The sequence below is a fragment of the Naegleria fowleri genome (assembly GCF_008403515.1).
Source record: "Naegleria fowleri strain ATCC 30894 chromosome Unknown tig68, whole genome shotgun sequence".
NCBI classification, from domain to species: domain Eukaryota; phylum Heterolobosea; class Eutetramitea; order Acrasida; family Naegleriidae; genus Naegleria; species Naegleria fowleri.
The window spans coordinates 126,019-137,990 of record NW_025408000.1 but is presented as its reverse complement, the minus strand read 5'-3'; the positions used below and the strand labels follow the sequence as shown (position 1 = coordinate 137,990).

Sequence of the window (11,972 nt, the reverse complement as noted above, 5' to 3'; positions counted from 1 at the left end):
GTTTTTGTAAAAAAATGTTGGATTACACGCGTTTGATCGGATGATGGATGGCTCTCTCGTGATGATCCACAAATTTCTATTCATCAATCGTGATGAAATGAATTGTAATTTTATCAATAGAAAACAATAGTTGTATGGTGAACTGAAATGTCGAAAACCGACATCATGTTAGGGGTTTATTGAAGTCTCAACAACAACACTCTCTTTCTCTTTTGAGAACGATGATGGAAACTCTTGTTTGGAATCTTGAATTTTTTGTTCAATCAAATCAACATGTAGGGAAAGTTGCTCTATGGTTGAGGATTCACATTGTTGTTCCATGGCAAGATAAATATTATGAATGAGAATATTTTTCATATTGTCAAGAAGCTTGGGAAGGCCATGAATGAAGGCAAGATTGTAACCATTGAGTGAGTCATTGGATTTCACAGAGTCGTTAAGTCTAGCAAGCTCATCCGGTTTCATAATAATTAAGCGAATATCGCTCTTGGCAATCTCAGTTGCTTCATCGATATCGCCTTTTAGGACCGCTTTACGGAATGACTCAAAATTGTGGAGAGGGAAAAAGAGCTCTTCTGAAAGTTTAAGATGAATATTTCGTTCCAGGTAGTTCTTCACCTTATTTCTAATGACGACATCATTCGTCATGCGAGGAGAAATTCGTTTACCTGTCACTGGAGACACAATCTCGACCTTCTTTCCACACCACTTTTTGAACACTTCCCTTTCATAGGTAATATTATCAACTGCCACGATAGGGTCAAAGAAAATGCACATGGAGATTGGACATGTCAAAATTGAAACATCAATGCTTTCATCTGATTGTTCAGAAATGGAAATTAAGTTAGGACTTGCTGTTGGAGAACATGTCATTGGCAGTTCAAAGAAATCTCCTCCACACAATACTCTCTTATCACTAGGATTGTGAAGAGGCCATCTTGCCCAAACGGCATTCTCTGGGATTGGGCCTGACCAATTGTATTTGGCTCTCAGATGAGAGTTCGAATCGAGAGCATTTCTGTCTATTAGCTCGAATATTCTTCCCTTATAGTTTACAATTACCGAGAACATGTCCTCATGAAACAAAATTTTCAAACGCATTGCTTCAATAGCGTGCAATTTCTCAAGTCCCTCTTGGCTCAATCCCAAATCGGAATACTGGTTTAAGAACTCTCTTATATCTTCAAGCTTTTTAGTATTACCCGAAGATTTGGAATGATTTAATAACTCGCTATATTTCATTCCTTTAAGCGATGAGTACAGTGGACTGCTCTCAGCGATGATAGTTCCGTGGACAAAGTAGATCTTGACCCAATCAACGAGCTTTTCTATTGAATCATTTTCAATGCTATTGATTTCTCCTGTAACTCGGAAATCAACTGTTTTTGTATTGTACAATCTGTTGAGAAGACTCTTAATCTTACAAGATTTTAGTTTTGGCTAAAAAACAATTTGAAAGTGAGATTCTATCAGGTAAAACATGAAGAAATCACTTACATTGAAGTCAAGGAATGCTTTCTCTAAACATTGTAGAAGCTTTTCAAGGCTTATTTCTGTGCAGTTGGGAGGAGTATCCATTGAGGCTCCTCTTAGTGTGATCAGATTGACTAAAAAGGCAAATCGATTGTTTTGGTCCAATGCCAACCAAGCTACATCTATCTTGCTACTTACATAACGACAGAAGAAGAGAGTGAGTTCTCTCGTTCCTTCTATTACTGCTCAACAAGATTGATGTGTTTCTTGTTCCGATGATGGTTTTCTTTAGGATGAAGATGGGCTCCTTGTTGGAGGAATCAGTGTTGTTGAGTCCACTGCTCACAACAATATCGTTACTATCCCGTATAGACGTTTGATGATGTTGAGGATCTTGTGATAGAATACTTGGTGAATTGGAGACTATCCTTTCATCAGATGGACTTGTAATTGTTTCTTCAGGGTTGGTTATTTGATGTTCCGTCTTATTTGTAGCGCCTCCTTCATTGGTTGAGTTCTTGATATTTTCAGAAGAAGATGCAGCTAAATCCTTCCTTACTTGCTCATTGGATTCTCGTATGTCGGTAGAATCTACGTCTTCCTCAATTGAGGATGAATGAAAGAACAGAGAAGAGACCATTGTCAGCTTCATTTTTTTGAGGCTTGTTTTCAGTTTTTCGCTGAAAGGCATCGTGATTGCAAAGTTAAGTGAAGAAGCAATAAGAAATGATGTTGAAAGAAGGTTATGAAGAAGGTGATGATGCTATTTTGTTAAGTAATTGATTTATGAATTTGTTTTAAAGAAAAGATTCTGATTTGTGCGGAATTTTTATTTGTCAAACTTCTAGAAATGGATAAAGTTGAATTTGGCAAGTATGTGGGAAATGAGTACATCTCAAAAGGAGTGGCATGTCAAACAGTTGCAACATACTTTGGTGAAAAGAAACTTGGAATTGGTAATCGTAAATCAATGGTAATTTCATTTAAAAATCGAGAGAATTAAGTAGGATTTATTAAATTTTAGTAACCTAGATAAGACTTGTGACAGCGAACAAACTGAGCAGCCTCAATTAGAGTTGAATGTTGTTTTCAAGTATAGGTGGAGTGCATTATACTTTCTTGGAAATCATAAAACGCTCTGGTTGATAGAAAAGTTTGGATAATTCCGTATACTCTCTTTGATTTGGAGGTTCGAAATTTGCAACATTGTGTTGAGTTTTAGAATAAAGCAGAATCTTATCAGTGTAGTCAAATTGCTGATCCTTTCCTCGGAGTTGAATAAAGAATTTGATGTGACCAATATGCGAGAATTGGTTTTGGAGATTGAGTCTTCTAAGGTTCTCTCTAATCTTGGAAATTTTTACCTTGTCACCGTCGCTTCTTAGGATCTTAAATGTTGCAATCAAATCACTATTCTTAACCTTATCCACCGTTGATGTATTTACAAAAATGCACAGGTGAAGGCAATCGTCAGCTCTTCTAAATTTGGCAATTTCATCCCAAGAAATATCAATGAAAACTCTCTTTCCATTGGCCTTCAACTGTCTAGCGCCATGTCCATCACATCCTCCGTCATAATAGTAAATGCGTGCCAACTTATTCAGAGTTACTGCCCTTCCACCATCATCATCAGTGTTCGACGATGTTGACGAAGATCCTACTGATGAAGAGGCAAGAACAGGAGCATCAGAACCTGGAAGATTGGCTAATGAGTTCTCAATTTGTTGATACAGCTCTCTGTTTGGATCAATAATACTTGTCTTAGGGGTGAGTGACGGAGCCAGACCTTCAATAAATTGATTTTTTGCAGGCGTCTTACTTTCAGTAGATGGTTGTGGTGTCGATACGGCGCTAGCTTCGTTAGATGCAGATGCTGCACGCAACATGGCTTGTTGTTGTTCCAACATGACAATGTTAAACTTCTTCTTTTTCGACGTAGCCATCACAGGTTGTGTTGGGAATGGAAATTCAACTCGTTTTCGCTTTTTCAACTCTGCCAGCTCTGCCAATGCAGCAGCAAGTTCTCGCTGTACTCGTTCATGCTCTTTCAGTAACTTGTTGTGCTGTTTCCTCAGCTCTGTATAGGGTGAAGGCTTCTGATAAGTCACAATGCCTTCCTCCTCTTCACCTGCGCTATTGGAAGAGCTCTCTTGATTATTTGCAGAATCTTCCTCCGATTCCTCGCCGTCAGATTCTTCATCAGATGAAGTGTCCATTGGTTGTTGTTGCTGCTGGTGCTGTTGAGGAAGTGGATGATGAGGGTGCATATAAGGTATTCCCTCAATAGGAGGATGACTGGCATACATTGGACTAAAACCATACGGAGGATAGGGATAGGGTGGATAGAGTGATGGTGGTGGAGGTGGAGGTGGTGGATTGGCCCCATTCCCAACAACAGAACTGGCATGAGGAGGTAGTGGTGGTGGTGAATGAAACAACGGATTGTAATAATGCACAGAAGTTGGAGGAGCACCCTGAGTCAGGAGAGTGGCACTCGTGGTGGGATGGTGAGGATGATGAAACACAGTGGTCGTAGTAGCAGCAGCAGTTGTTGTTGTTGTTGGAAGGGGTGGTGGTGTGCCGTTAGGATTCGACTTGTTGGCAGCAGCACTCGAAACCAACGTTCCCAAAACTTGATGGCCTGTGGTTGTTGTTGTTGCTGATGAGGACATCACGTGAGAGGGGTTACTTGTAATGGCTTGATGGACGATGGAAGTTGTCTGGAAGGGTTGATGGGTGAGATGGGTGGAATGGTTTGATGATGGTTGTGGGGTCTTTTTGGGAGTTGTTGTCGAACCTCCTCCTCCTTCTGGCGATGATGATGAAGAGGCTGTTGGAGGTTGCTGCGATGATGATGATGAGGCTGTTTCATGAGTCTCAACCACAGAGGAAGAAGACGAAGAGGATGATGTTGGGGATTTTGTAGCAGGATTTGTTGTCGTCGCTTCCATATTGCTTTCTCTGACCACTTCATTCCCTGTTGTTGTTGTCGTCGTGTTTGAGGATGTCGTTTCGGTGTTGTTCTTGTTGTTGCTTTCGTCGTCTATCTGAATAAAAAGATTTGAAGTCGTTGTGGAAGAAGATTCATCCATGGCCGAATTTCGTTTGGAATTCTCTTCACTTTGGTCGGCACTCTGTGTTTTACTGGGACTTGTTGGCATTGTATCTTGGAGAGGTCGAAATGGTGTGTTGTTTCTGTTGATTATGGGGCACTCGAAGACAGGCGTTTAATTTTGCGAGAATTTCGATGATGGCAAACCAACCAAAACGAAGGACAAGAATTGGAAATAGAATGCAAAAATGAAATTCCTGCTGGTGGCAAATAATTTTGCGGTTTTTTTTTTTTGAATTCTGAAAAGAAAGCCCTTGACAGGAATGCATATTCCTTATGAATGAATAAGCACGACTTTTGCTCTCTGAAAAGCGATTGACAGAGTAAAGAGAATTGCCCAACACCAAGAATTCATCATCTCGTCTTGTCAATTTCTTGCTTGACGTGAGAATTTGATCATGAAGACTGATTTTGTATTCGTGAGTGCATTCCGCGATGAGTTCTTACGCTCTGTCAAACCTTCGACGTTAAAAATAGATAGAACGTAATATTCAAAAAGTAATGGGAAACTTGTCACCCACTTTACAGTTTTATTATTCTTGAGGTCCACTTGGTGCAGTTCAATCTGATCGGTGATCACAGGACATTAGCGAGTGCATGTGATTCAATTATGGTGTATTCAACACCCAAATTTGTCTTCTCTCACAAGTTCATCTAAAGCTGCTTGTGAGATAGTCCAAGCAAAAAGTTCATCGTTGGAGACCTTTTTCTCTCCTCGACATCTAGCCAAAGGGTTGTTTTTATTTATAAATTTGGAATACTTGTTTCTCCAAATGATGTTGTTGACCACACGGGTGGTCGTTCAACAAGCAGAAACTTGGTTCAGTTCTCTTGTGCTTCAAGATATTCCACAACCATCAATTTGAGAGAGAACTAACCTCGACTACAAAATGCAACGATAGAGGTCTTATCAATAATTTCAAAATAGGAAACGAATGGGAAACATTTGAATAGGGATCCTTCGCGTAAAATGAATGGTATTGATGAGAAACACAATTTTGAGCCAGAAGAGGTTTTAGATAAAGTCGTGTTTTCACAAATTACATTTTGCTGTCGGCCAAATTTGCGACTCCAATTATTTGACTAATTCAAAAGGGAGTTCAAATAAACTTGTTAACAAAGTTATTCATTAATCCATGCAGTTCCAGAACATTATATCCATTCGAATACGTCAACAGTAATTGCCAATGTCAAGATAATAAATGATTTTTGGCTTAGAACGAAGGCCTTAACTCACCTCAACAACAATAACCATCTTCCAACAATGATTCAGTGCATTTCTATTGAGTAACTCATGTACAAACATTATGCCTCAATGCTTTCATGGTAAAATCTTTACACTCGATGACTAGTACTGGCAATAAGTAATTTTCCAGTAGTAGAAATTCAAAATTTAAAAATGCAATTCGGTCTTTTGTTCTATCAAACAGCTTTGTGGCTTGGTTTTCACATACACAACAAGACTTTCACAATCGCACCCATTTTGGATCAAGATCGTGCAGCAAGCTTCAAGGTTATTGAAATTCCGAATCCATCTCGGTTTATCATGTTAGAAGAGGTGCAGCTCTCACACAACGACTTGGTAGTTAACAACAATAATTCTACTCTTCCGTCGGCATCATCATCGGAACAACAGAAATTTGAAAGGATATTGCAGCACTTTAATGAATATTACAAGCAACACGAACAAGAATTTATGAAATGTTTGATTCATATTTGGGAACGAGATCATTCTTCAAGCACAACATTAACATTTTCTGAAATTTTGAACAAATTCTTGCCTCTGTCTCCTCGCAATACACATCTCTCGGAATTCGATGGAGCAATTCGAAAGTTTGTGCTGTATTATTGTATTAATCATTTACCGAACTATGAAAAAATCAAAAACAAGGAAATTACATTTAGACTTGTGTCCCAAGATGAACTCTACGAAAATAGTTTAAAAATCAAATTCAAGCATCAAATGGATCTTTTCTCCAAGGAAATATATCATGTTGAATTGAGTGAGGAAGAATCGATCATTCTAAAGACTCGTCTTCTTGATTGTCTTATTTTCCATTCAAATAGTATTTATTGGAATTATATCTGTAAATATCCTTCAAAAGCCAAGAATCTAGAGACTAGAATAAGAAGATGGTTAAGCCTTTTGGGAACAAGCCTAAGTTATCCGGAAGCTCTCATCCTTAAATCAAACGTTTTTCCAAAACATCTAGTTCCAACGTTGATCAAATGTATTCTAAATCTAGTCGACAAGAAACTGTTGCATACAATGATGGAGGATCAATCACAATTTATGGAATACAAGAACCTTGTTGAGAACTGGAATATCAACACTCCAACTTGGAAATTCTATGATGATGTCATCACTATTGATTCCGAAGGTACTCTGGATATTGATGATGCTATTTCTATTGAAAATTATGATCAACATTCAATGCGTGTGGCCATACATATCACCAATGTTGCTCATTTCTTTTATTCATACTTGGGAAACAATTCCATTCAAGATATGTTAAAAGATCCAATTTTCAAGGAAGCATCACGAAAAGTAACCTCGTATTATGACAGCCTTCCTAGATCGTCTGTTCTTTTTCGAAATCCAGATGACCTCGATCAAGATCCTAGACATTTGACAGTATTTCCAATGCTTTATCCTTCTCTTTCTGAAAATATTCTTTCTTTAAAGAAGGGAAAACGTCTGACCATGTCCTATGAATTTGAATTTAATTCCCTCGAGGACCCGACTCAACCAAAATTGTTAGGGATCTATCCCTCCTTTGTGAATATAATTGAAAATACCACCTATGAAAAAGCAGAACCATTATTTGAGAAAGAAGAAAAGTGGAACAAATTATACTCGTATTGTAGAGCTCTTTTCGAGAAGAGAACTCAGAATGGAGCTCCCTCTTTTGAAAATAGAAAGTCCTTAACTCCAGAACCTTCAACAAATACCACAGCAAGATTTTCAATTTCAGAGAGAAGAAGTTTAAAATCCTCCCTCATCATTAGTGAAAGCGCTGTACTCATAGGATCAAGGGTTGGAGAATTTTTCAAAGCTCACAACATTCCTGGCATTACACGAAATTTCGATTCACAAAAAAAGATGAGTTTAACATCCGTGTGTAACAAAGACACTCAGAGTCCTTATTTACAACAAACAAGTCCAGTGAGAAGATTTATCGATTTATTAAATCAGCTCCAGCTGTATTTATACTTGACACATCAACCAATGCTTTCAGTCAAGCAATTAGAAGAGCATTGCGATAGAATTGAATCAGAATCGACCAAAGCTCAAGAAGTGGAAGAGCACATTGTCATGTATTGGGTTCTATGCTATTTGTGGGAACACTATGGGCCACCCCAAGAGAATTCTGTTGATGACACAAAAGGAGCAGCTGGCCAAACAAGTAGTCACGAACACATCCGTCATGACAAAGTTCTGAGAGGCACTGTTGGCCGATTTGTGAGCGCATTTACCAAGATCATACTCGACGACGAACGGTTTTGTTCTTTCTCCATACACTGCTCGAATTTACATTACTTGTTAGGTGGAAAATATTGTGTTGAGGGAAGGATCATTAATTTTGTGATTGAATCCATCGATTGGGAACAATTGACAGTGAGCATTCACGTTATAGACGAAGAAGAGACTCTGCAATCAAGCAAGCAACAATAGACTTTTCACTATACACATTTTCGCGATTGGTACTTTCCATGTATACACAAAATATTAATTTAGAAAAACATGGTTTGGAAATTTATCAAGTTGGTAGCAAATTTCAAACTTACTCGATCACATCTGTTCACACACGGCAGTGGTGCCATGCTTAGAAAAATTCCTCTTTATTCCATACGATCGGTTGTTGCCAACAAGACTGACAATATTCCCTTAGCGCATATATTCTCATTGTTCACATCATCATCATCTTTATTCAAACACCACCAATGATCGGAAATTCAACTCTGACCAATTCAAGCGAGGATCATCAGCAACACCATAAAAAGCTTCCAAAAATTGCCTCCATCCCAGACGATGATATTTTCCTCTCTGATGTGTATATGGTTCTTTTCAAGAATGGTCTCTATTCAAATGCAACAGTAACAATCAACAACATCACCTATAGGGTTCATAAGGAAATTGTTTCACACACAAGTGGACTCTTTGCATCTTACTTTTATTCAGGGTTTGACATTCAAAGTCACCACAATATTGAAGTGAGAGATTTGGATGACAAGATTGCTTCCCCTGAAATTATTGACACTGTTTTCAAGATCTTGTACAATAGTTATGCATCGATCAAGAATTCTTCATCCGATCACAATCACCATTCGACATCAGAAGATAACAGCAGTGACAATAGCAATGAGAGTAACACTATTGGTGTCTCTTCTTCAAGTGAAAATGTCATCAATAACTCTTGCCAATCATCATCCAAAGGTTCATCAACAACAAGCACTCCAAATACGACTTTTAAATTGGTCGACCCGATCATTCGGGAAAATCTTCTGGAGCGATTGAATATTCATTACATTTTGAGATTCTTTTGTTTTAACTTTATTGATGAATATGACATTCCATTGAATGCATTTAAGGAGAATTTTAATGTACTCTTTGAAAGAATTAGCGGAATTTATGATACTATCTACAAACATCGGAAAGGAGACTGGAAAAGTAATATACCCACTAGAGACACTTCAGAGTCTGTGGAATTATTAAATCAATTCCTTACAATATTCAGAGATAAAACTAAGGATAAATTATTGCAATGGGACACTAAGGTTATTCTCTACAATGGTTTGAGATATAACATACAGGATAATGAATTTTGGTTGACCTATTTATATGTGAATGTGACAGCTCCGTTTTATGGATTGAATGCTTTTATTTATCCAAATGAAGCAAAACATCATCAACATTATCATTACCCCATACGTTTACCGCTTGTCCGTAAAGTGAAGAAAATACCAAACTTGAATTTAAATTGTTTAAGGAACTTGTTGGTCATTGATGAACATTTTCTCTTCTTGGCCATGCTGATCGACTTTGAGGGAGAAGTCATCAAACACTACAATGAGATATTTTGTAATGACCCCTTGCCGAGCCAAAACCATCTACAACAAGACTCTAGCAAGAGCATGAATGATTTAAGCCATGAAGAGAAACTCAAAGCTGCAGAGACAAGTTTTGTGACTCAGTGTCAACTCATGTTTCCTCACCAAATTTCTCATTACATTCTCTCTCTCTTCTTCACCTCCAATATGTTGAATCAGTCGAAATTATTTGCTCCTCCTCAACCCACTTCATCCACACCTTAAAAGAGTTCATGTATGTTTGTAGTAGAATTAATCATTATCACACTCTAGTCTAATGATGGAACCAGAAAGGATAAGACATTAAATGTATATAAAGAACAACATCTAAAATGTTGACAATTTTCTTCTGAACCAAGTGCATCTGTTATCCTTCTATTGTTCTGTATGACACGGAAGGTGTCACAAGTTAATTGATTGTTCTGGGCGTTCACTTTCGTTTTTTCCTGGTGAAGAAGGATTTGATACAACAGAAAGGTCAAGATGGGAATATCGTCCTCTTTTCCAAGTGTGAAACTGACGTTCGTGGTGGTATGTTTGAAGGATGAGATTGGAACCAATGTGTGCAGACAATGCAAGAGGAGAGATTGTGGCCATGACGCTCTGACAGATCTTTTAACCCTTCCGCCTATCGAAAAATAAAAATTGAAAGGGTGTCCCCTGTATTTTCAATCATTTATTAAGCAGCCTATTGGCTCGCCGTGCAAATATTGAATTTTGGTTTTCGGGAGGAGCACCAGTTGAATTAGAAGCTGAGTGGCAAATAATAGTACAGTCCCTAATTCAGTAAAGGTGCGGACAACAAAAACAAAATCAGTATCCGAGAATTCCACTTCCTCCGTTCCAACAGACCAAGTCATCCATTTGGCTCACCACGCAACATCATCACCTTTCTGAAAAACACAAATACTTGTGCGTTTCTTGTAGACACATCATGATAGCGAATCAATGTGAAGTATTGCTACTCCCAATCAACGACAACCACGACTGCCTGATATCATCATCTGGAGTTTTGACGTCCAAAATTAATGATATTATTATTTAGAAATTGCTAAATAATTATTAAGGCGTTGGAATCATATCAACCTTTTTCCACAAAGTCCATGGGCATCTCGGATAGGAGAATTAAAAATTATTTAGTACAATATGAGTTTCTGTTTGTGGTGTTGGAGGAAACACTTCAAATGCAAATGATCACCACATGCTGCACATTTGTAACCACATTTTGAATTAGCTTTCTTACAGTAAGCGCAGTAGTGATGAACTTTGTCATTACTTTCGACAGGGAAATGCTGCGTTCTTTTGAAATATGGATTCCGTAATAAAATACTGTCAGACAAAATGTGCTTAATATAATCAAATAAGGTGAGAGTCTTTTTCCCTGCATAGGTTTTGAAAATGATATACTGATTAACAAATGCAGTCTTTAGCATCTGTAATAGATGTACTGTTTTCCAGTTCTTGTTCCTGAATGGCGGTTGAAGGTGATGAAAGAAAATCCCAGATTTGTAGACACACCCATCGAAATGTTGTACATGTGCTGAACATATGGCTTGTTGTTAATTAATTGATTGCTTCCCACATTAGTTAGAAAATTCACTCTCTTGTTGTCATTCAGAGACACCACAACCAAAGTTTTTTCCTTGTTGACCGCATGAATCCACTGTTTTGTTTTAGTTCCTGGTAGCTTTTTTTGCAAACCCTCGTTAAACAAAAATGTTGGTCTGTTTCCCTTCACTGTCATAACAAACCTCCATCCTTTTGCAGAGAGTTTAGTAGCAAGTTCTAACGACCCATAATAATTATCCACGCCCAAAATGTGATTTACTGGAGATATATGCGCGACTAAATCTAAAACGATAAACGTTGGGTTATGGGTGTACCTGGACTCTTTTCCTTGATACAACCAAAATGCATAAATATATCCTGTTGAATCTGATAACGCATAGTATTTCAGCCCATACTTGTGAGGTTTTAAGGGAATGTATTGCTTGAACCTAACTTTTTCCTTGAATGCTGCAATTATTTCATCAACCGAAACTTCTCTAACGCACAACCAATATTTTCTACTGTTAGAATTGATTTTGTCCTCAATTATTTGTGGTTCACTACTGAGAAACGTATGAATTTCTTGGAACCTTCTTCTACTCATAATTCTCTGGATTAGCTTGCATGCATATAGTGAATGATCCATACCTGATCCTGTCCAATAGTTTGCATAATTTGGAATTGGAGCAATACTCATTAATTGACATACTTGTAAAAACCCTCGTATTTCTTCTTTTTTGAAATGATT

General features: G+C 37.8%; 5 protein-coding genes across 5 annotated transcripts; 2 read left to right on the top strand and 3 right to left on the bottom strand.

The window, feature by feature from the left end:
- Window positions 1–168: 168 nt before the first annotated feature.
- Window positions 169–2,125, bottom strand: FDP41_009245 (uncharacterized protein; the record flags this gene model as incomplete). The annotated part of the gene is made up of 3 exons (XM_044713183.1): window positions 169–1,440; window positions 1,498–1,607; window positions 1,672–2,125. 3 exons carry the CDS (start codon window positions 2,123–2,125, stop codon window positions 169–171), a joined length of 1,836 nt encoding a protein of 611 aa, XP_044557057.1.
- Window positions 2,126–2,582: 457 nt separating this feature from the next.
- Window positions 2,583–4,634, bottom strand: FDP41_009244 (uncharacterized protein; the record flags this gene model as incomplete). The annotated part of the gene is made up of 1 exon (XM_044713182.1): window positions 2,583–4,634. One exon carries the CDS (start codon window positions 4,632–4,634, stop codon window positions 2,583–2,585), a length of 2,052 nt encoding a protein of 683 aa, XP_044557056.1.
- A 1,350-nt stretch (window positions 4,635–5,984) lies between these two features.
- FDP41_009243 (uncharacterized protein) lies at window positions 5,985–8,261 on the top strand (the record flags this gene model as incomplete). Its single annotated transcript, XM_044713181.1, has 1 exon — window positions 5,985–8,261. One exon carries the CDS (start codon window positions 5,985–5,987, stop codon window positions 8,259–8,261), a length of 2,277 nt encoding a protein of 758 aa, XP_044557055.1.
- Window positions 8,262–8,530: 269 nt separating this feature from the next.
- FDP41_009242 (uncharacterized protein) lies at window positions 8,531–9,901 on the top strand (the record flags this gene model as incomplete). The annotated part of the gene is made up of 1 exon (XM_044713180.1): window positions 8,531–9,901. The coding sequence occupies one exon, from the start codon at window positions 8,531–8,533 to the stop codon at window positions 9,899–9,901; it is 1,371 nt and encodes a 456-aa protein (XP_044557054.1).
- A 1,201-nt stretch (window positions 9,902–11,102) lies between these two features.
- Window positions 11,103–11,921, bottom strand: FDP41_009241 (uncharacterized protein; the record flags this gene model as incomplete). The annotated part of the gene is made up of 1 exon (XM_044713179.1): window positions 11,103–11,921. The coding sequence occupies one exon, from the start codon at window positions 11,919–11,921 to the stop codon at window positions 11,103–11,105; it is 819 nt and encodes a 272-aa protein (XP_044557053.1).
- Between the last annotated feature and the right edge of the window lie 51 nt (window positions 11,922–11,972).